The 24859-nt window shown below is 42.0% G+C and overlaps 1 protein-coding gene and 1 long non-coding RNA gene across 6 annotated transcripts in view; one reads left to right on the forward strand and one right to left on the reverse strand.

Moving 5' to 3' along the window:
• The window catches only part of Mrtfb (myocardin related transcription factor B), a 174173-nt gene that overhangs the window by 103692 nt on the left and 45622 nt on the right, over nucleotides 1–24859 (forward strand). For 4 of the 5 annotated variants that reach the window (XM_031363061.1, XM_031363075.1, XM_031363068.1 and 1 more), the window contains 2 exons: nucleotides 21179–21244; nucleotides 23113–23168. In XM_031363061.1, coding sequence (XP_031218921.1) covers nucleotides 21179–21244; nucleotides 23113–23168 — 122 coding nt within the window. Of the gene's footprint in view, nucleotides 1–2454; nucleotides 2739–21178; nucleotides 21245–23112; nucleotides 23169–24859 lie in introns of those variants that run through there. The other variant, XM_031363086.1, reaches the window with a different exon arrangement.
• On the reverse strand, nucleotides 7453–22454 carry LOC116085437. The gene is made up of 4 exons (XR_004116554.1): nucleotides 22377–22454; nucleotides 13335–13519; nucleotides 11576–11831; nucleotides 7453–7679 (listed from the first exon to the last, which is right to left on the reverse strand). It is a non-coding gene; the product is annotated as an uncharacterized LOC116085437 (long non-coding RNA).

A 24859-nucleotide genomic window follows, 5' to 3' on the forward strand; every position in this document is an offset into this window, starting at 1 on the left:
TTGGGTTTTTTTTTTGTTTTTTGTTTTTTCAAGACAGGGTTTCTCTGTATAGCCCTGGCTGTTCTGAAACTCACTCTGTAGACCAGGCTGGCCTCAAACTCAGAAATCCGCCTGTCTCTGCCCAAAGAGACCTTTTTGAGTTTTAAAGTGGTGGGTATACGCTGGGCAGTGGTGGCATATGCCTTTAATCCCAGCACTTAGGAGGCAGAGACAGATGGATCTCTGAGTTCAAGGCCAGCTTGGTCTACAGAGTGAGTTCCAGGACAGCCAGGGCTACACAGAGAAATCCTGTCTCAGGGAGGGGGGGAGGGATGATGCGTATAACTTGAAATATGCGCATGTTTTGAACCTATAGACTGAAAACATTTGAACAGCACCCTAGGAAAGTACATGCCCCCTGTTGTTTTTACTGTTTCTTTTGCAAAGTATTGTAAGATGTAAGACCTAAAGCCAAGTTTATTTTATGAGAATCCTGGCCTTCACTTATGAGATATGCTATCTCTAACAAAGAATTTAATTTTCCTAGGCCTCAGTTTTCCCATCTGTAAACTGAGTTGATAATACTGATTTTGCAAGTCCATCAACAGAATATCTGATTGATAGATAAATAAATACATAAAGTATTACTGCTTCATAAAAAATTAAAATGCTTTTATAAATTAGTGACTTGTGGTCACTCCCCAAAGAGCAGGGACGTCATAAACTCATGACTTCCGCTGCTACATGTCTCTAGCCAAAACTTAGAACTAGGGCTTCTTGTAGAAGAAAGCAGGCGGTGCGGTACAATAAACAGATCTTCAGGTTTGAAGAGCAGCAACTCTGATTCAGTTCCAAGCCTTTGTGATCCTGGTCTTGCTCTTCAATGTCTGTGATGTTCAAATCACCATGAAGCTCAGCAGGACTGCTGGGATCATATGTGCAAAAAAGCTAATGAAGTGCCCAGTAAACAGCAGTCAGTCCTTGTGACTCCTTTGTAAGGACAGGAAGGCTGTATCTGGAAACTAGGTCCAGGAACAGGGGACAGTAGGAAAGATTTGCTTGAGGGCAGTGTGATAGACACTTCTATGTGTTCTTAGGCTTAGACTACCCTGGAAGACTTCTGTTGCTTCAAAAGGAATCTTAGTTGACAGGAAACATGTCATATGTTGTGTAATCCCGTTCTCCAGAGATGTGGGAGAAGGGTAGATAGCAATCTTAGTAGGATAGTATGGGTTGACTGCACACTAGCCTTGAAACCAGAGGCAAAGGGCAGGATGCTTTCTCCAGACCCATCTGTGCCAGTAGGAGAACATCGCTTCTCCTGTGTGCAGTGCTGTAACCCTTCAGCCCACCAGGCCATGCTGTGTATGACTAATATAACTTCATTTTCTCTTCAGAAGGAATATCCATCCTTTGGAGGCTTCTCTTTTCATCTTCATCAGTCATGCCTGGTCACTGGTCAGGGACAGTGCTACCAGCTATTTTCTCATGTGTTTTTCCAGCTTAGTCTCATCCCTTGGTTGTGTACAAGTAAAATTACTTACATGACAAGACTCCTCATGGAGTACAGCTCTTGGTAGCTCTATGCAAAGGCACATAGTTTGAACTCTAAAAATGAGAGTATTGTATCTGCTGGTATGTGTTTGGTGTATATGGAAACAAACTTGTTTCCACATTGCCTGGAATTTCTGTCCATAAACATTTTCTGCCAGAGTGCCCCTTGCATGTATGAGCAGCAACCTGTACCTTGCAGAAAAGGCACTCCTGTTGTGAAATGAAACTCCAGCCCATTGCTGATTAAATCTTTTAGGAACATCTCTGAGTGGCATTGCTTTATACTTGGGAAAACAATTCTTTAAAAAAAAAAAAAATTCTAGTGGTGTTAGCTCCCTCAGCCAAGTAGTGGCACAAGGCAAACTGCTGCTCCCCGGGTTCTGAAGGCTGAGGAAGCAGCTGGGTTTGCAGCACATTCCTGGCTACAAAGCTCTGCCAGGGATAGCCCTGGGTAGCAAAAGGCTCCCACAAAGGAACGTGGGAGTGAAAAGATGCTTTCCACCCAGATGTGCTGGTAGCATGTTTATTCAGTGTGGTGCCTCTGCAAAGATAAAACTGCTTCCTTTGGATGTCTTCTTCTGTCACTTGTTTAGCTGGAGAACTTCATGAGTAATGCATGGGCTCTTCTGGCCAGTATAAAGTATTTCACAGCCCAAGGCTTTGCTTATAGAGAGCACGGAAGAGAAGGCAGACAGCCGTTCATCTTCCTGTTATCAGCAAAGGTTTCTCTTTAACGATAGAGAATTTATTTTTAACTGCTTGACTCAGTGCTCGTCAGATGATTGGGACCATCTAGCTGCAGATTGAAACAGCCAGCGCGGGGGAGGCTGAAATGGCAAAGGGAAGGGGGGTGGCTGGGAAAGGGGGTGGGACCTTAAGAGTCGTGCCTCGAAGCCTCTGCCCTGCTCCCGCTGTCTGCAGGTCAAGCTGGGAACTCCAAGAGAATGGCTGCCTTATGTCACTTAGAGACTTAATTGCCCTGTGATTAGTGCGCTGTGAGGAGGGAGTATTCTGTGCTCTCTACTGTCCTGCAAATCAAGCTTTTTTCCCCGCTGGATGCTGCCTGTCTCCAGAAGTCTTCACCATGATCGATAGCTCCAAGAAGCAGCCACAAGGCTTCTCAGAGATTTTAACTGCTGAGGATTTCGAACCTTTCAAAGAAAAGGAATGCCTTGAGGGTAGCAACCAGAAAAGTCTCAAGGAAGGTCAGTCTGTCTCTGGACAGGGCAGGATGGCTACATTCCTGTCCCTGTCACCTTGCTGGCTGGTACGTCTGTCTACCACTGTATGTCTGTGTGTCTCTCTGTTTGCTGTTGTCCTTACTCTTGAGTTCTGTATGGTGAACGTTTAATGCTGCTTGCAGAGAGGCATAGTTGACAGGACATGAACAGTTCGCAATCATTGCTGCAGATGAGGACAGTTAGGAAGCCAGGCCTGCTTTCAGTTGAATTTGTCCAGATTTGTTTGTGCATGTTTCCCAGTTTGGGGATTCTCCTCCAAACCCTATGGGTTTTGAAGAGGCTATTCCATTTTTGTTATTAACCAGAACACTGCTTTATTTGTGTTTACAGCCACGTAATTCCAGGAAAAAATCATTTTCTTGATTAATATTCTGGATGCTTGTTGTTTGTCTCCTTCCGTGAGTCCTGAAATGATGAGTCAGCTGTGTGTGTATTATCTGCATGTTGTTTTTTTTTTTCTTTTCTGCATGTTGTTTTAAAAAGCGTGTTGCATAGTTTGATTTAAAAAATAAAAAACAAGCAAATAAGCTTGAGAATTCTTACTGGCAGTTATAATTGTCAGTGAACACTGCACTAATTAAGAAAATGGCCAGAGATCTGGGAATTCCTGTTCCTGTTTACGCGGCACGCTTCTCTGTTACAGCTGAGAGCAAGGGCTGTGGGTGAAGAAGCCTAGAATCTGAACAGTGAGAATTTCCTCCATTTGAAACCTGAGTGTTACTGATCCCAGTGCCCACTCAGTCCTCTCTGGAAGGCTTCCTTCCCACACCCACAGCTCTGTCTGCAGACCCCTCCGGTCCTGCCCAGCTCCAGCTCCTCCTACAGACAGCCAGCCTGTAAGGAACCCCGATGCCCTGAGGAGCGAGTGCTCCCGTCCTTTTCTCTCAGATGCAATAAGGGAGTGCTGTAGCTTGCAAAAGACGAAAAGAAATCATTCTTTGACTTCCTGGAGTTCAACTGCTTTTGGGAGTAGTCAGGAAACATCCAGGTCACAACAGATAACACAGAGTGAAATGTAAGTTACTGCTGCCGAGAACTGAACAATGGGGTGTGCTCTGCCTGTACACAGTGTGCAGTGTAACACACACTGTGGTTACTGCAGATTGCTAGAACAGTCAGTGCCAAGGGAGTAATTAGAACACAGGGAGACTCGTTATGGGGGTCAGGTGGACTTAAAGTTTTTAAATCATTCATTGATAAAACAGTTTAAAAATTCCTTTTGCATCAGTTAAGACGTTTAAATGTCAGTTCCTCTTAATGCCATATATTTAAAACAGTTTTGTGTGCTTGTGAAATCAGGCAAGTTAAGTAGAATAGAAGAAATAAAAAGATAACAAAACAGCAGAATGTAATATAAAGGACTTCAGAAGCAAGGATCAAAAATGTGAAGATAAGGAGTAGAGAGGTGTGGAGCATATGCCTAGCATATAAGAGTCCCAGGTTCGATTCCTAACCCCATGCATGCTCCCATACATTCATACATACATACATGCATCCTGCATACCTGTGTCCATGGTAGCAGGATCATGAGCTGATTGATTACATAACTAGAATCTCCTTGGTAATCCTGAGGATTATGCAGTGCAGTAAACAGTATTGGAAGAGCAAAGACAGGCTGTGAGTGACAGCTCTTTAGGCTCAAGCACAGCTACAGCATTACTTCTGTGGCCCTGGATGGACGTGTTCACTTTGGTTTCCTTGTCTGTACAATGAAGAGGAACAGTACCCATGTCCTTCTGTTTACATGGGAGGCTGGGTTGAATGTAGTATCAGTTTCACATTCACCCTCTCACCCACTTGAAAGCCCTTTGTTACTACAGCATTACTTCTGTGGCCCTGGATGGACTGTTCACTTTGGTTTCCTTGTCTGTACAATGAAGAGGAACAGTACCCATGTCCTTCTATTTACATGGGAGGCTGGGTTGGATGTAGTGTCAGTTTCACATTCACCCTCTCACCCACTTGAAAGCCCTTTGTTAATACCTGCTTCTATGCAAAAGTTAAAGTTTAAGAGCCAACATATATTTTCCTGTAAAGAAGTGACTGCATATTCATAAATGCAAATTCATAAAGAGATCATGTTTTAAGACACCCCACAGAAATGACTGATAATGAAATCTATATCTCACCAGAATTGAATGGAACTGAGTTTGACATGTTTATTTAACATATTGAACATATTATATATTCTTACCCATTTTCAGTAATAGGGGACGAGAGTAAAATGATATAGCCACATATCAGGTCAAGGGTGGTCTCCTGCCTCAAATCTGGATTTAATCAGAACAAAAAAATAACTTTTTAGGAAAACCCTATTTGAGTCTTTGAGTCGTATGAAAATAAATTGTTCCTATGAAGAACTGAACCCTGAAATTCAGTGTGCTCCTGTACCAACTGCAGATACATAAGGTGAGTGAGGCATGTGGCTGACTGTGACCTGGGCCAACACCACCTGAGCAGTGTCTTCTTGTCCAGCAGCTGTATTGCTTCATGAGAGAGACAGTTGCTCAAATGTCTTAGATTGACTTGTTATTGAAAATGCCTTCAAGTCTAAGTAGATCCTGTGCCATTTTTGTAAAAGAGATAAATATATAAATGACTATTAGTAATGCTTAATAGTTTATCCTTGTTTATTAAGAGGCACTTATTAAGGGTATTTATTATATTTCACCTCAATTCTGTTGGGTTTTTTTTCCTACTCAGTGTTAAGAAAGTTGGGTTGTTTTTTTTTTTTTTTTTTTTTTTTTTTTTTTTTTTTTTTTTTATGAAGACCACCCTATAGGATTTTTTTAAACATCTGAATCATAAAATCGTAAGTTTCTAGGCAATGAATTGTTCATCTGATTCTAGTCACATAGACACCAGCCTGGTCCCTCTGGTGTTGCTAACTTTTGTCTGCTTTAAGGGCTGGAGTTTCTCTGCCTCAAGTGAGAATTATCTTGCCTGCTTATATTGAAGTCTTTGCCAATCCCAATAATTGTTGACAGTGCCGTTGGCTAAAATTAATATAAAGCTACATCGGGTGGGGTTCAGATTTTGCAAGCAGATAATCATAGGATTTAAGGGTGTTTGTTTGTTTGTTTGTTTGTTTGGAGAAAGCAAGATGGCCAGTGGGTAAAAGTACTTGCCACTGAGCCTGACCATTTGAGTTCAATCCGTGGGATGCACATGGCAGCAGGAGAGAACTGACTCCCAAAAACTGTATTCTGGCCTCTCTACTCATGCCATAACCACACACACCCTGCATATGCACACACACAAACACAACTTTACATAATTTTTGCAGTATATCAAGGAAACTTAGTAATGTGTCACAGGTAAAGCTGTCCCTCTGTCTCATCCAGGGTCTTACACATGCATAATAAGTGTTTCAGTGAGTCATACCTGAGCCCAAGGAAAAGGCTCTCTCCACTAGTAGTTGCTCTACATACCAGGGAATGGTTTGAACAGCAGAAGTTATCACCACACTCTGCTAATGCTTATCGTTATACAAATGTGTTGGTAACTCCTAGTCAGTGTGTGTAGCTAGAGAATCTGACTTCTCTGTGCCCTAGATGAGAAGCGACAATTGTCATGAATTCACTAAACAAAGTCAAATAAAGCATTCCTTATACCAGCTACTGTTGTGGGAGCGACACTGGGGCACTCCCCCTGCCTTACATGCAAGGGGTTTTACTGTTTTCTAAATAGTTAAGCTCAGCACACATGAGCTTAAATTTAACTTACAGATCTTCAGCATGTTCATATGAATTTCCAGGAATAACCAATAAGTTGGGGTTCTTTAATTCAGATAAGCCTTTTAATGAGCCATCTTTGAAATGAACAGATCGTAGCTCCAGAGCTACTAGCTAGTTATAGACCATATTTATCAAAAGCAAACTGGTAGTAAAAAGGGAAAAGTAAAATTTGAGAACTGTCTTCTGTTGAAAATAATGTATGAGAGAAAGAAAACTGGATTGTGTATTTGACTGGTTTGTGTACTTTATCTGAAGGGCCCTCTCGACTCTATGCATCTCACACTGGGTGGGTTCAGCCAGTAGATGGCACATCCTACAGTGTTCTCTGAAGCTGGACCTCTCTCACTGGACTCAGCTTTGGTACTGAAGTGAGGAGGAATTTAAGATCTGAGGGAACAACTAGGTGAGGTGTGAGTCTGTGGTCCTTTGCCATAGAAATGTTTAAGGAAAGATAGAATATTTGCCTGAGATATCCTAGGGAATCCAATCCAGAGATAGACAATAAGCAGAGAAAAAGAAAAAAAGAAGAAAACAACAACAGCTTGGACAAAGCACAGATTTTATGAGGCAGAAATGAACTCTTAAGAAATTATGCCTGGCATGTGTATAGTAGAGGATTGCAAATTCAATCATCAATAGGAGGAGAGGAGCTCGGCCCTGTGAAAGTTCTGTGCCCCAGTGTAGGGGAATGCCAGGGCCAGAAAGTGGGAGAGGGCGGGGTGGCAGGCATGGGGAAGTGGGAGGCAACAGGGGTTTGTTTTGGTTGTTTTTGTTTGTTTCTTTGTTTTTTGGAGGGGAAACTGGGAATGGAGAAATTTACATGTAAATAAAGAAAATATCTAAAAGAAAAAAAAAAAAGAAAGAAATCATGCCTGTTGTTTATCACCTAGTTCCAGCTGGCTCCTACTTCCAGCTGGGGTTTCAAGGCCAGCCTGGACAGCTTCCCTCTCAAAAAAATGTTTTTAATTGAATAAAATTTTTCAGAAACACCATCATGGAGCATAGTTCTATAGTCACAGAGAAGCTTGCCTGGGCAGCATATCTTGGGTCTCCTGTTCTTCCAGGCCAAAGTCTCTTAACATGTAGTTCCTGTGCCCTTTCCTAATGAAAGTCATCCAGCCCAGGCAGCTGAAGCAGGAGGATCCACGAGCCTGGACACAGTGAGGCTCTGTCTCAAAAACAAACAAGCAAACAGAAACAAAAGTCACTCACTTTTATAGCTGAAAACACTCCCCCTCTGGGCCCCCAGCAAGTCACTCATTCACAGCATTTCACCAGAGCCCACTGCCGAGCACGTGCTCTGCCATTGCACTTAAGCCATTGGGCTCCTTGGAGGCGAGAACCTCCTGTTCTGTTCTGTTCTGTTCTGTTCTGTTCTGTTCTGTTCTGTTCTGTTTGTTCTGTTCTGTTCTGTTTGTTCTGTTCTGTTCTGTTTGTTCTGTTCTGTTCTGTTCTGTTCTGTTCTGTTGTTTGTTCTGTTCGTTCTGTTCTGTTTGTTCTGTTCTGTTCTGTTCTGTTCTGTTCTGTTTGTTCTGTTCTGTTCTGTTTGTTCTGTTCTGTTCTGTTCTGTTCTGTTCTGTTCTGTTTGTTCTGTTCGTTCTGTTCTGTTTGTTCTGTTCTGTTCTGTTCTGTTCGTTCTGTTCTGTTGTTTGTTCTGTTCTGTTGTTTGTTCTGTTCGTTCTGTTCTGTTCGTTCTGTTCTGTTCTGTTTGTTCTGTTCTGTTCTGTTCTGTTCTGTTTGTTCTGTTCTGTTTGTTCTGTTCTGTTCTGTTCTGTTCTGTTCTGTTTGTTCTGTTCTGTTTGTTCTGTTCTGTTCTGTTTGTTCTGTTCTGTTCTGTTCTGTTTGTTCTGTTCTGTTTGTTCTGTTCTGTTCTGTTCTGTTCTGTTTTCAATGTTTCCTGCCTACATTCTTCTAATTGAAAGTACCATACATGTGAATTACCACTAAATTAATGTTTAGTAAAGTAAGTTTGAAGAGATATGGTTTCATATTCAGTTGACAACACATGAAGAAAAATCTCAGACAGGACTCAGTATTTCAAAATGGGTATATACTATTGAGATGAAATTAAACAGTTTGATTTTATTGAAACCTATTTTATTTAGCAGAAAGGAAAGTACCTTCCACATAGGACTCTGGTAGATGTTACATTCTAATATATATAGATATATATTTAGGATATATAGATATATATCCTAAAAATTGGCAAACTAGGATGATAATATAAAAGTCCAAACACATGTGAACACACATGCACACACACACACCAGAAGAAAATTACATGTGCTTTGGTCCACATGAGCCAGCAGTTGAACCTAGGGATCCAACCTCTCTTTAGATGCATAGTCATCCATCTCAGCTATCCCTGGGCATCATCTTTCTCACACCACACATATTCCTCCAGGCTTTCCTGTCTCAGTACACATCACTTCTGTTCAACCAGTGGCTCACACAAAGAGAGTGATCTTGGATTCCTTCTCTGACCTCATCTGTCACCAAGTCTGTCAGTCCATCCTCAGAAATTCATTCTTTCCCCCACAGGACTGCAGCACTGTGGCCCAACCTTCTGAAGAATCTGCGAAGGTAGAGGCAGGCAGATGCAGAGCTGACTTCCCTTCCCTTCCAACAGCCCTGCACCTCTAACAGTATCAAGGGCCACCATGGTGACATGCAGGCTTGCTCAGCCATGCACCCTGGAATAAACCTAGTCGGACCTGCCTCAGCTGCAGACCTTCTCTCAGAAAGCCTGTGTTGGCCCCTGCTGTAAGCCACCACAGCACAGCTCTCCTTCACTCCCCACCCCCTGCCTGTTCTATTCCAGATGCCAGACAGTGCTGTAAGGACCTGTGTGTCAGCAATGTTCCTATTTTTAAAAAACTACTCCTTCTAGACTCCAGAGTCTCTGAGGGAAAGGGGCTGTATGTGTTCTCTATATCAAAGCCAAGGGCCTGAGCTTCTCCCTCAATTTAAGGTTGTTCGAGCATAGGTACCATCTCTGTGAGTCAGCAAGGCCTCAGTGTACATGGACTTCTGGGGTTGCCCTGACCCCTCACCTGGAAAAAGGAAAGCGCAGCAGAATCACCCCCTTTGTAATTGACTTTGTGGATGTAAAAGTCCACATGTAGAACTGGAGATGGAAGGATGTAGCTGTGCTTTATGTCATCCCACTATGGTAACATGACATGTTAGTTAACACCACTCTCACTGAAAAGCTTTAAGAAAATTTAGATTTGGTCAAAGATTTGGGTTCCAGCCGTTTCCTAACGGTAGCTTTTCAAGGATGCTTCTTTTTAGCAGGATCTCTGAGTGGTTAAGAGGGGTCAGCTTAAAGTTTGTATCACACTGGATGGCTTCAATGGCAGCCTTCTTTGCCCACACCTCTGCAGGCTAGAAGCCTGAGGCTGAGCTTCTGCCGAGGGCTCTCTTGTCATGCAGAGACAACCTTTGCCATGAGGTTACACAGCCTTTCCCCAAAACACAGGGAGAGGAGCAGCAAGCAAGCCTTCTGCCCCACTTAATATTACCTTCTAAAGGTCCTATCTCTAGAAAGTCACTGCCTGTGACACAGTGAATTCTTATTAGGCTTCCTATACATAGCATGATTAGCCGCTTTGTTGATGGAGGTTAGTGCTATAGCAAAAGCTGAACACTAGTATTTTAGTAACCATTTATGAGCTAAAATTTTTTTAAGGAAAATCACCACAGCAATTTCTGGCTTAATTCTACTTCAGTTTCTTGCGTATTGGTACCCACGTCATGGTGCTGCTGGGAAGAGCACAGGTTGACAGGGAAGCTCCCAGGGGAGCCTGCTGAGCAGAAGTCCTCCCTTGGGGTACAACACTGGGAGCTTAGAGCAGAACTACTGGCTTCTCGGCTGTTGAAGGAAGAGAGCGCAGAGGCAGGCAGCTTCCTACCTGTTTACCATTTCTGGGTGATGATTGTTATGGTGTTCATTGACATAAATTCAATTCATACCCAGATAGTTATCAACCTGGTAAGTTCCAGCATCCTTGTTCAATGGCTCAAATTGTATGTTTTCTTATTTTAATGGAAAGAGCACAGCCAGTCAGTACCCATCATCTAAATACCAGTCAGCAGTCTTTCTCTTCATCATGCAGTGCCACCGTAACCCCAGAAATGTGGTAAGCTGTTGTGTAAAGGACAGCTGGGTGACCCTTCAGGCCACATACAGCTGCTTACTGTATCACTTGGATCAGTGTGAGTACTTACAATGCTATTAGCATAATGCAAATTATAACAATATTCACATGTCTTTATGCTTTGATATACATTGCACAGGTATGAACTTGGATAGATAAATGAGTCTACATATATAAATTATGCACTTACATATTTATATGAGTCAGGGCTCTCTGCTATCTTTTTTTTATTATTATTTATTTATTTATTTATTTATTTATTTTTGGTTTTTAGAGATAAGGTTTCTCTGTATAGCCCTGGCTGTCCTGGAACTCACTCTGTAGACCAGGCTGGCCTTGAACTCAGAAATCTGTCTGCCTCTGCCTCCCAAGTGCTGGGATTAAAGGCGTGCGCCACCACTGCCCAGCTGCTATCTTTCTTACAAGGACACTAACCTTACTAAATAAAGGCCTCAGCTTACCACATCCCGACCCCACCAAGTGAGGAAAGCCTGGGCAGGCAGGAAGCCTAGATCAGGTTACTTCCCTACAACAGCTGGTACTAGTTGTTCTGGGGGAGTGAATAGAACTGTTTTCCTGTGTACTTTCTGATTGGTTCTTGTTCAGAGCCAATCATCAACATCAGAGTTTAGATGTTTATGCTAAAAAAATTATAGAATCATTTAGATGACTGCATACTGTGTCATTGCAGAAAGATTAAGAACTGAATGAAGGTTTAACTAGGGCCCACCATAAGAGACCTCCACTGTTTTTCTACTAAAGCACAGGAATATTGGATTTTCATTACACCCAAAGCAAGAAAAATAGGCATTCTGTTCCCTTGGAATTATATAGATAAGAAATTTTCACATAAAGAGCCTCATGATTCTTCCAGTCAAAAACTGGGAGAAAAAAAAAATCAAACCTTGTTCTAACTTTGAGATCTCTCTTGCATCAGGCAAGTACGTAGACACGTCTGCTTCTTCAGAGCCTGTTGGAGCAGAGCCCTGGGCCTCCATAGATGCTGCTGTGGGCTTTTTCTCTGTCGCTCTTTCACCAACTGAGACAATGGGTCTGCCTTTCTGGAATTTTGCTGTGGCTCGTGTGATCTCTGCCCTTCCATCCCAACTGAATATCAGTCACATTGTCATACCAGGACGAGCAGACATTCCTTGCAACTTCTGCAAAAAGGGGTGAGGAATCTGTGTGAAGGTATGCTCAGTTTAAAGAAACATGCCCCATTTTTAGCAGTCTGTTTCCATGGCAACCTAAGCATCAGCCAAATAGAGTTCTCAAAGCTCCTGTAAATTTCCAGGGCTGAGTAGTGAAAACATTGTCTTCCTGCCCTCCCACTGCAGATGAGTGCAGGGAACCAGTGGCACCTGGAGTGCATTTCAGCCTGGTGGAAGTGGGTATGTGCCTGTAAGGATGCAGCAGAGAGCATCCACTGCCACACTGATGAGGAAGGCATTCCTTCCAGTTCCACCCATAGGCAGCTTTCTTTGGAAACTAAGCACAGCATTTTAGTTAATCTGGTGTTGCTCCTGTTTTAGTCAGAAAAGAGTCATAAAAATTCTGGTGCAGATGCTGTTTGTTCGTGCTCATGGAGGAGCCTTGAGTCTGTGGGCGCCCTGTGCATTGCCTTTGTTCCAGACAGGAAGTGGAGGTGGAGGTCTGCTCAGTCAGTACAAACAGCACGGCTTTCAGGGCACACTACTGCTGTTCGCTTCGCTTCGCTTTGCTTTGATTTGGAGGGTTGTGTTTTCTTTTCTTTTTTGTTTTGTTTTGTTTTCATCTATTTGCCTTACTTTTTAAAAATGTACTAAAGAACCTTATATTTTACTATGAGCAAACTAGACCCTGAAAATAACAGCTAAAGCCTTGTGACCTTTGATGGCTCCTTTAGCATCTGAGGATTTGTAGGTTCCCAGGGATTCCACATTCAGTGTGAATAGGAATAAGAAAGAGCTGGATCCACCATGCATCTGTGGGCCTCACACCCTTGCTCATAGCCTGTCTTTTTTAGTCTCCTTTATCATTCACAGCAACATAATTACATTTGTGTATATTCCTACCAATATCAATTCGAAAGTAAACTCCAAGGCTGAAGAGGTGGATGGCTCTCTGAGTAATGGACCCACAAGATGGGAGTAGTTCATTTCCACTAGTGCTCTGACTGTGCCCCACACAGTAAATTAATAAAATGCAAAAAAACAATAATTTTGGAAAAAAAAAACCCACAGGCTCCAAGATTCACACAATAAGATGAAACAGTTTGCCCCAGGATAATTACTGATCCATAGAAAATCTTTCTGATAATTTTTTCTTAAATGTTTCCTAGGAAACTGGAACTAATTGTATATTCTAACTACTCATATGAACTGAAAAAAAAATGCTGTTTTTTAAGTAAGCATTGTAAAAGACACTAGAAACACAAAGAAAAGGTATGCTTCTGGGAAATGCACAGAAATCTATGTGGCAGAAAATAGAAAATATAACTATTTTGGTTACAGATCAGCCCATTAATGGTTAATGGAATTGTGTTAGTGGGTTGGGAATTGGAGATTTGAATCCTGAGAAATTAATTTTTTAGCATATTTTTAAAAATGTGTTAAGGTGAAATTCACTTAACATTAAATTGACCGTTTTAAAGGAAACAATTCAGTAGTATTGTATACACTTACAATGTTATACAATGATTACCACAGTGTAGGCTTGAAGGAATGTCATCACTTCCAGAGAGCATCATACACCATCAGCAGCTGTTCCCGTGTCTTCCCCATGGTTCCTGGCAGCCAGCAGTACTGTCTCTAGATCGCCTGTTCTGGATATTTCTTATAAGTAAAATAATGTCACACTTTGTGTCAGGCTTCTTTCATACAACATGTTTTCCAGGTTCATCCACAATTAGAGATGGGAGAAGGAAAGCAGAGAGAGGAAGAGAGTGAGCACAGGTACTCGCAGAGTCCAGAAGAGAGTGTCAGATCCCTAGGAGCTGGAGTTACAGGTTACCGTGAACATGGATGCTAGGAACTAAACTGGGGTCTTCTGCAAGAGCAAGTGCTCATAACTGCTGAGTGCTCTCTCCCTCACCCACACTTGGTCTGTATCAACACGTAATTCCTTTCTGTAGCTGAATAGTACTCCATAATCAGTATAGACTTTCCAGACACCTGTAACACTTAAGCTGTTGTGGGTATAGTTACTGTGAACATGTGTGCACACATTTGTATCTGCATACCTGAGCTCTTTGCATTTCACTTAAAAATAGAATTGCAAATAATGGTTTGTTGTTGTTGTTTAACAAAGGTACCATATATAGAACTTTTGAAAGACCCAAAGTGTTCTGATTTTGTGTCCTGATTTTGTATTCTGATTTTGGTGATAAAAATGACATAGTTCAGGGCCAGTGAGTAAATTGGAGTAAATTGCTTACTGTAGCTGCTGCCTTATTATCTGGCAATGTTTCAGGTTTTCCAGTTGTACTGTTAAGTATTCTATGCCTCCTCCACTGACCTACCTAGCCATCATCCTCACTTTCAACAATGCACCTTCTCAGAGAAAATATAAGCCATCACTTCAGAACTCCCTGTCTGTGTCAGAACAAAGCTCTGAGCCCCCTGCAGAAAGAGTATTCCCCTCACAAAGCTCTCCTTGGATGTTAACCCAGCCCACAGCCTCCAGGACACACTCCTGCCTGCTTCTTGCTGCTTCTCCTCCTGCAGCCTAACTTCCACAAAGCAGCTCCTCTGTGTGTGGAAGCAGTAGCACTCTGGCTCCTCTGACAGTCATGTTCTCTTCTTTCTGAATCTGACCCCCAAGTGCACATTTAACTGTTGGTTTTCTTGACAGCTGAGCCCTGAACTCCTTTGCTTTCTGTTCATGTCTCTGCCTCAACAAATGCCTGTGGCTTCAGATGATACATTGTTCCCAGTCTGAGACCTGAACCCACAAGGCCAATTGTCATCTGACATTTCTGCTTCCATATCAAATATGACCTTCCTAAGGTCCAGACTGAGCAACTACATCTCTGTAACTGGTCTACAAGATGCTGAGGCTTAAAACTCACGCCTGCCATCATCTCAAAACAACTCTTAAGGCGTTAAAGAAAGCTCTGTCAAAGTTCCTGCCCTGGAAGATTGAGATGTTACTCCAAGATTCCCTGAGCTTCTCCACCACATCACAGCCCAGTCCTGCAGTCCCAGGGCACTTGCTGTCTTCCTATCACTCAGTGAGTGTTTATATTACTTAACATGAGGGCACCAGTGTGGTTAAGTCAATGAAGGCAATTTTTTAAATTTATTAAAACATGGTGGTACACATCATGGAACAGGTAGAGACAGGCTCTCATACTTCCTGACAATATATATTGGTACCATCTTTAGATAGCAAAATGATTGTCAGGATGCTAAATCCATTATTAGAAAGTTAATCTACAACTGTATCATCAGAGATGACACCAAACTGAGTAAGGCTCTTAACTATACCTGTTCTTGTAACAGGAAGCCTTGAAGTACAAGTACTAAGTGTTTAAGAAGAAAAAGAGCTTAGATTTCAGACAACTCGGAATTTTTGGTTGTCCTCCTGCCTCTGCCTTTCTTTTTGTTGTTGTTGTTGTTGTTGTTGTTGGCTTTTGAGACAGGGTTTCTCTGTATAGCCCTGGCTGTCCTGGAACTCGCTCTGTAGACCAGGCTAGCCTCGGACTCAGAAACCTGCCTGCCTCTGTCTCCCAAGTGCTGGGATTAAAGGCGTGCGCCACCACTGCCCGACTAGAATTTTAAAGCCAACTCACAAACTACATGACTAATACAGCCCTGTCCTGTGTGTTTCTTTGCATACTTTGTATGTACTACTAATAGGATGTTCAGAGGACATTTTCTGATGCCATAGGGCTCTCACAGTAGGACAGAGTACAGGAAACCTGGGTAAAATGGGATGGATTTTACATTCTTCTTACTAGCCTTTATGTACATCTTCCCTTTAATTTCAACAAATAAGTAGGAAACTTTTATATAAAAAAATGTGATACTTACATCAAGGTAGGGTCTTTTTCTGAGGCCTGGGCTCAGAAGAAAGCCCTTGTACTTCCCCTGTGACTGAACAGTAAGCCTTCCCAGCAAAGAAATCTGGAAAGATGCTTGGGGTTATCATCCCGCACTGCACACCAGAGGGCCTGAAGTCAGCCTAGCATCCACGGTGTAAGCTCATGGCTACCTGTAAATCTAAGTCCAGAGATCCAACAGCTGTGGCCTCCATGGCACTGTACACATGTATAACTGCTCACACAGAGACACATAATTTGATATTTAAAACATAAAATTAATGAGGAAATATCTGAGAAAGGCTTTTTCCTTGTTTTACAGTTTCATGATTGAAGTAATAGTGGAAGTAAAAATATTAATAATCGCCGGGCAATGGTGGCGCATGCCTTTAATCCCAGCACTTGGGAAGCAGAGGCAGGCGTATTTCTGAGTTCAAGGCCAGCCTGGTCTACAGAGTGAGTCTACAGCCAGGGGTACACAGAGAAACCCTGTCTCAAAAAAAAAATTTTTTTTAAACAATTGTTTTGAAGGAAAGTAGAATAATTGGTCACTTTACCTCTCCAATATAAATTTTTCACGCTGTGATTTGCCTGTAGCAAATCTCATTTGGCCTCTAAACTGCTTGATAGGGGCCAATTTGACCCTCCATGCCCAACCCCAGGAGATAACATTTCTGTGTTGTACACAGATTCGCACAGTATTTGGGATTCATACACTGAGACTGAGGCTTTCACAGAGGACAGTGCTTCTTGTATACAGTGTACTTCTGCATGTCAGCACTCCCTTTAGGAAACATACAGGTTTAAGCTGGTCTGCATTTCAGGACTTCTCAGGGGACAGGGCAACCTCTGCAACTATTCAAATGTGAATTTGATTTTGCTTTCTTAGCTATGTGTTGTGCTTTGTGAAAGATGTAGGCATACAGTTAGTGTGTGCTTGAGCTGCTTTCCCACCAGAATTTCACTTCACATGTATTCTTCTTTTGCCTTCAGTCATTTGCAAGATGGGCATGGAAGGTACTAAGTGTCAGTCAGCTTAATAATAGCATGCAGACTGTGATGTTATGAGCCCATTAGTGCAATTCAGTGTCTCAGAGGGGCCCAGGATACAACTCTCAGGTACACTATCTGGACATGAAGCCATTTCCAGGAAAACAGGCCTCTCAGACACCTGTGCCATCTGTCATAGGACAGTATGCCAGGCTGGAGTGCATTCTAGGATAGCAGCTAGAGGTTCAGGACTGCAAGGGGCTGAGTAGCATCCAGTGCTCTGAGGCTTTCTTCCTCCATGTGGATAGAGCAGCTTTGGTTAATATGGACACTAGAGAGAAGAAGGTAACCTCCAGACACAAGAGACAAGACTCCTCATCTATAGCTGCAGAAACCTCTGCAGTCAGAAGGTCACAGCATCATCTTCACAGTCCTTGGTCCTTTCCGCAATCCCCAAGAAGCAAAATAAACACATCGTGCCCTACCTCTGCCTCACAGTGTACTCAGCTGCCCATAGTCATTTATTCTGTGTTGGTGAGTGGAATATTCAAAGGAAATTTGCTGTTTTCTAAAAGTATTAGTTTATACTAACAGTACTTTATAACTAGTTCTAAGAATAGCCTTTATCAAGTTGTTCCTCATTGGTTGTGTTTAATACAAACAAATACCATAGTTTTAAAATTCATCAAACTTTGCAGTGTACTAAGGTACCCCATGTCTACCTGAATTTATGTATTAGGTACTGTCCCATACTGTTCACATTTTGGTACAGACAGAAGATAGAAGAGCTAGCAACCAACAGACATAATATAACACATTACTCCCAAGTCTTCCTCTTCTCCAGTCGTGTCCCTTTATCAGCTACTGACACTTTGTAGCAATCTCATGCAGCAGTCTCATGCTTAGAAGGGCTCTGTGCATGTTCCTGTTTTGGGGGAGAGCATCCGTTAAATCATTCTGTTCTCTTCAGTTAGAATAACCTAGGTTGTGGGGGATGTTGTTTATTTCATCCATATAGGAAACTGAATGAAAAACACACATGACTTGTGCATAGTTTTTGTTTTAACAATTGGTTCTTTGAGAAAACCAACAAGATAGATAAACCCTTAGCCAGACTAACCAGAGGGCACAGAGACAGTATCCAAATTAACAAAATCAGAAATGAAAAGGGAAACATAACAATGGAAACTGAGAAAATTCAAAAACTCATCAGATCCTACTACAAAAGCCTATATTCAACAAAACTGTAAAACCTGGATGGAATGGACAATTTTCTAGACAGATAACAAATACCAAAGTTAAATCAGGATCAGATAAACCATCTAAACAGTCCCATGACCCCTAAAGAATAGCAGTCATTAAAAGTCTCCCAACCAAAAAAAGCCCAGGACCAGATGGGTTTAGTGCAGAATTCTATCAGACCTTCAAAGAAGACCTAATACCAATAATCTTCAAACTATTCCATAAAATAGAAACAGAAGGAACACTACCCAATTCATTCTATGAAGCCACAGTTATGCTGCGTATTCTCCCTTAGAGATGGAACTGTTTCTGTCTAATCAGAAACTTTTCACAATTTCCTTTCATAGAGGACTCCATAAGAGATTTTAATGTTCCAAATAGATTTTAAAAACTGGTTGAGTACATATTACTTTTAGCTTCAGAAGATATGTACAGAAGATATGTACATTTGAAAGGCATTTAACTATTAGAAATTATTTTGATGACTTAAAAAAAGTCAATCCTGGGTTGTATATTTTAAAATAAATTTTACTTTTGTAAAATTTATTTTAAAAAAATAAAATAAAAATAAAACATAAAACAATTGGTGGTTGGTGCTTCTACTGTGTGGTAGGACTATCTGCTCTCTGCCTCTTGTTCCTGGCATCCAGCTCCAAAAATGGTTTCCTAGGTGATGGGGGTCAGGGCTGAGCAAGCATCTGCTGTGAGCCTCGATCTCAGTCCTCATGCACAGGCTGCTCAGGGCTGCCATTCCATACGACTGGTAGGTGAGGGCCCTAGACAAAGGTCGGAAGACCATTGAGTCACCCCCACCCCAGTGCACCTCTTCCACTGGTGTCTTCATAATAAGGCTGCAGTCATAAATAAAGCGCCCTCCTGCATTTCGTGGAACCATCAGGCTTATACTCAAGTATAAGGAGGATCTTGTATCATAAGTAGCCTAGGCTAGTGAGTAGTATTTGAAAGGGGAGTCTAGGAAGTCTTATCTTCACTCTGAGTATATAGGGTCAGATTTGACTGGAATTGTTGGACATACAGTTGCTATCCTCAGATGAGAGAATGAGAGGAGAGGGGGGAAGCCTGTACATTTACAGTCAGGAGTATTGGTATGAGGAACCCAGGAGCAGCATTCATTCATCCATTCTATGTGATAACCTCACAGCAGGTGCATCGCACATGTCAACATGAGTGAGTTTCAGTCTTGAAGGACGCAGGGCTGCATTCCTGTGCTTGTGGGCTCTTGAAGCAACCAGTGTCCACTCAAAAGGACCTCTGAGATGTACAAGCTATTGTCATGGTATTGGCTTGCAGACCGAGTAACTGGTGTTGTGCTCATCATCCACAGAAGTCACTGTGCAGAAAATGTTCTGTGTTCAAACATGGCTCACACCTGCATATCATATTGTGGAGTTTGGGTTTTCTGTTGTTCTTTGGAGGTTTTTGGGTTGGTTGGTTAGGTTTGGTTTTATTTTATTTTTTTGTTTGTTTGTTTGAGACAGGTTATTTCTGTCTAGACTTCTAGAACACACACTCTGTAGACCAGGATGGCCTTGAACTGAGATCTACCTGCCTCTGCCTCCCATGGTTGGATGGTTGTTTTTAGGGGGCATTGGTGTTTCTAAGACCCTTCTTTGAGGATCCCTGGGGAGCAGGAAAAGAGAGTGCTTGCTGGAGCTTCTCCCCAACTTTGACTCTTTGAACTGGAGTAACACCTTGCCCCTTTGTCCTCTCATTGCTTTCCTTCGGTCCCCCTTGATGTGACAACCTTAAGTACTACACAGCATTAGCTTGTGCATTTCTTAAAAAAAAAAAAAAAAATGCTAGTGTCAAAAGTATGTGTGCTTGCCGTTTAAGCTGCTTTTACTTGGCTTTTGCTTTCTGTAACAGTTTTATATCAACTGTTTCAATTCTAAATTCAGTATCAGTGAAACTCTGTGGCCCAAAAAGAAAACTCCAAGTCACGTTTCTGTGTTCAGTCCTCGAATCTAGCCTGGATAAGTCATGTTTCTGTGTTCAGTCCTCACATTTAGCCTTGATAAGAAGGTGTTCGTAAGAGCCACAGGACAGTTCCAGGCTCTCCCCCCCAACCCCCGACCCCCGGCATAAGGAAGGACTCTGCTCAGAAGAGTTCACAGGGCTGACCGCTGTCAGGACTGTGGTCCCTGGGGCACACAGGGGTCTCCTGGAAATGGGAAGCACCAGTGTGCTGCATGCCAAGCCTTTCATTCAGCCTCCATCTCCATGTGCTGAGCTGCCTTCTCTCCCTGCCATTGAGAAGCACACGTAGGTGACTTCTATACAGACCTTGAATCATCTTAGCCAGAATTTAAAAATAATAGCAAAATAGCTTAAAATAACTAGGAAAAAGTTTTCAGTTTTATTTGATATGTTCTTTTTTAGATAGACTTGTTTTTTAAAATTGAATATCTAGAGAATCTAAAGAGAAAGAATCTCCTTGAAAGATCAGGGGGGTTCGGTAAGTTAATTATTTGACAAGCCAGATGTCCACATTTCCTAATAATGTAGGCCTTGTTTCTACCAATTCTCACAATTTATTATTTATTAAACAGTAATGCCAGTTGGTTGCAGGTTTCTCAAAACTTGTAGGGTGAAATTTGGTGTGTGTTTATACCAACTGTTTTACATGAATAACTTAGAAGTTTCTCACTGGCCTAATTTGTATGCACTCAAGCTTCACTAAAACTCCTCCTTTTAAATTATCTCCTTGTAGAGAAGTCCTTCTAAACAAGCCAGTCCTTTCTTAAAGTAAATTGTTATTGCTAACATAGAAAACTGTCAAGGAATCTCATCCTTGCTCTGAATGAGATCTCTTTTGAACAAATCATAACACATAAGCTAACCATCTTTATTTGCTTGAGCACTGTGTGAAGTTTTTAAATAGGAAGATGCCTAGCATTTGTCATTTAACTAAACAAAAGAATTGCTAAATAAGTTCAGAATTGACCAACAAGCAGTATCACAATTGTTTTTTACAACTTAGTACCAAGTAATGTCTCCTCCCTCCTTAAGATAAGATCTCACCTGTAGTTCAGAATATACTGGAACTCACTATGCAACCTGGCTGACCCTCCTGCCTCAGCCCCTTGAGAACTGAAGTTACAGACATGGCTACCACACTCAGCTGCATAGCTGATTGGATTGTGAAGTAGATGTTTAATAATAACCAACAGTGTCCCCTTTGGAACTATGGGCATTGGCTTCTATGACTGCTAATAAACTCTTTCCTTTCTACAGTGCTCCAGCTGAGGCTGCAACAAAGGAGGACAAGAGAGCAACTAGTGGACCAGGGCATCATGCCACGTAAGACCAAGTCGCTGTTGTCTCTGGTGTGCTGGGACAGGATGGGCTTGCCCTGCTTCCTTCAGGAAAGCCAGGGGTCAGCGTGACCCACCCAGGAGAACCCTTAGAATACATTTTAAAAACAGATGCATGTATAAAATGGGCTTGAATTTTACACTAATGAAGAATGCCTCTAAGGCACCATGAAGTTCACCATGTGAATTTTAATGTCCGAGTTTTAAAATTGTAGAATTGATAACAGTGCTGGTGCATCTGAGCTTAGACCTGTAAGAGTAATGTGATACAATTAACTCATGACCTTGTTACACTTAAACTTAATTTGTGGTCATTCTCCTTGATAGTAGGCTATGATCTACCTAATTCCATGTATCTCAGTTGAAACTAACACTATGGTTAGTGCAGTATTTCTGGCCTACATACATTTCCTTCAAGAGATTCATAAGAGTTGATTTTTAAATATTTTTTAAAGATTTATTATTATTATTATAATAAATGAGTATACTGTAGCTGTCTTCAGATGCACCAGAAGAGGGCATCAGAATTCATTATGGATGGTTGTGAGCCACCATGTAGTTGCTGAGATTTGAACTCACAACCTTCGGAAGAGCAGTTGGTGCTCTTACCCACTGAGCCATCTCACCAGCCCCTGAAATATTTATCTAAACTTTTTTCCTCACCTTTAACCACCAGCTTTGGAAGTCTTCGAGGGGAGAATGGTTGATTTTGTATATCATAGGATTATACATCTGGATTATTTATTATTATTTATCTACTATTTAGTATTTAGAAATTAACTTTAAAACACTAGAAGACTAAATTACAAGACAAACAATTTCCAAAAAATTGTAACTCATTGCTAGCCCAGAAATCATTTATCAGTTAATGAGGATTTTTTTTTCCTCAGATTTTCCCCTTAGTGAAACTTTTATAGACTACTTACTGCCCATCTTCTAAATATCTTGAATCCAGCTGTGGTAGCCCAAAGACACTGGTAATCTGCCAGGTGTCTCCACCACCATACTCCTCCCCCAGCCAGTTTGTCAAACAGCATCAGGTAATGGTGCTTAAGGCATTACTGCTAGATCAGCCCTGACTGGCTGTGGGGAGCTGGTCCTGTCTCCCGTCTACTAACCTAAGTCCATGGTTCTTACATGCCTGCTATTACAGGGCAATGCTGGATACACCCAATTCAAGAGTTTTCAAAGATAAGAGATGGAAATGTAAATGCCACTTCCTCTTATGCTGAGATTCTAAAGTGGAATACTTAAAGGCTCATCTTTTATGAGTTGTGCTGTGATGTGCTACAAAGAACATGACCTTTTAATTTAGAATATGAGATGAAAATCCGACTTGTTGACCAACATTTAGCTGTATGACCTCAGGGATTCACACACTCTGAACATCTATACTGCGGTTCATACCTACCTTTTAGGTTTATTAGGGAGACCAACATGACTCTTAACTGTGCTTCACCACAGCCAGTTGTAAGTTCTAAGTAAATGGCACCTCAGATCTATGAGACATGAGTGCTGTGTGTCCCCATGTTCAAGTTCCAAGGTCACATGGGCTTTGTCTAGAAACATATGGTACTAAGAAAAAAGACCTGTGACAGTTCCTGGGCCACAGAATGATCTGACCTAGCATTCACCGTCATTATATGCCAGCTCTTTGAAATGGCAACTTATTTTATTTGCAAAGGATTTAAGTTCAGTTGGGTAACGTTGAAGAGTCCAAATCTGTAGGGGTCTTATAAAGGACCTGGTAAATAAATGTCAGCACGGGTGTGTACTGAGGGGGTCAGCAGAGTGCCGAGCTAAGATGTGAGCTCCTGTTTATGCTGGGGAATCAATTTGTTCTCTTCCTAACAGCTTTGAAGAGTCCAGCAGCATTCCATGAGCAAATAAAAAGCCTGGAGCGAGCCAGAGTAAGTGGTTTCACTGTAAAATCCTTACTTTTCTGCCATATCCTAGGCACTCGTACTCCTAAATATATCACTGCAGAACATGCATGATGTCTCCAAGATGCCTGATAGAGATAGCATGTGTTCTGGGCTAGTTTCTTAGAGACTTTCAGAAAGTGTGTGACGGTTCAGTTTTGTTCCTTTAAAATCAGGAACTCTACCAGAAGACATGACTCAGTCAGTAAAGTGTTTGCCATACGGGCTGAGTTTAATCCTCAGCACCCATATAAAATTAAGTCTGGCCTCTGGATGAGGTAACAAAGTCCCTGGTGCTTTCTGGCTAGCCAGTCTTAACAACTTGGGAAGCTCTCATTTCAGAAAGAAATCCCCTAAAGTGGAGAGAAGTTGAGAAAAAGACACCTGTCACCAGCCTCTGTCCTCTATATGCACACACTCACATGTACACATGTACATGCATTACCACACACACACACATAAATGAAAAACAGAATGGTAACAAGTTTTATTCATGCGTTTTTCAGGACTGCAGTGACTAGCTTTTTATCACCTTGACAAAAGCTAGAATCATCTGAGAAGAGGGATCAATTGAGAAAATGCCCCACCACATTGCGGGGATAAAGGGCATTCTCTAGACTGATGACTGATTTAGCAGAGCCCAGCCCATTTTTGATGGGGCCATTCCTGGGGTAGTGGTCCTGGGTTTTATAAGAAGGCATGACCAGATCTTTAACAGACAAACCAGGCAGGAGCCTCTGCTGTGTATTAGCCCTGCAGAGAGACAAGGAAGCCATGTGCTTCTGAAGGTCCTTGGCCGATTTCTCTATGGGTCTGTGCCACTGTGTGTTGCAGAAGACTGAGAGCACAGCGAAATATGCATGGAACACTCAGCTGTGTTCTTGAAAGTGGCTCATTTGTGGTCACACATTGAATGGGTGCTCAGTTCCATTGTGCATACACAGCTTTTCTTTCTATTTTGCCTGGGGGAACAAGTTCTCTTCTGCAGTATGGAAATACGAATATTATTAAAATTCCTTATAAATGTCCCCAGAATGCATTAACAAGCTCCTAGACCTGTTGCTTGATAATTGAATACAGAAGTTGCCTGAGAATATGAACACAAATAAAATTTTATTTTTAATAATTTTAATATCTAAATAAATTTCTACTTTTTTAAAGTATTAGATTTATATAAAGGGATTAAATCTTTTTTCTTTTCTCATTGGATATTTTCTTAATTTACATTTCATATGTTATTCCCCTTTCTGAGTTCCCTCCCCACCCCACCCAGAAAGCCCCATCCCTTTCTTCCTCCCCCTACTTCTATGAGGGTGTTCCCCCACCTACCCACTCCTGCCTCCCTGCCCTCAGATTTCCCTACACTGGGGCCTCAAACCTTCACAAGACCAAGGGCCCATCTTCCCATTGATGCCCGACAAGGCCATCCTCTGCTACATATGCGGCTGTAGCCATGAGTCCCTCCGTGTGTACTCCTTGGCTGGTGGTTTAGTCCCTGGGAGCTATAGGTGGTTTAGTCCCTGGTTGACTGATATTGTTGTTCTTCCTGTGGAGTTGCAAACCCCTTCAGCTCCTTCAGTTATTTCTCTAACTCCTCCATTGGGAACCCAGTGCTCAGTCCAATGGTTAGCTTCAAGCATTCGCCTCTGTATTGTCAGGCCCTGGCAGAGCCTCTCAGG

The sequence above is a fragment of the Mastomys coucha genome, unplaced genomic scaffold, assembly GCF_008632895.1.
Source record: "Mastomys coucha isolate ucsf_1 unplaced genomic scaffold, UCSF_Mcou_1 pScaffold12, whole genome shotgun sequence".
NCBI lineage: Eukaryota > Metazoa > Chordata > Mammalia > Rodentia > Muridae > Mastomys > Mastomys coucha.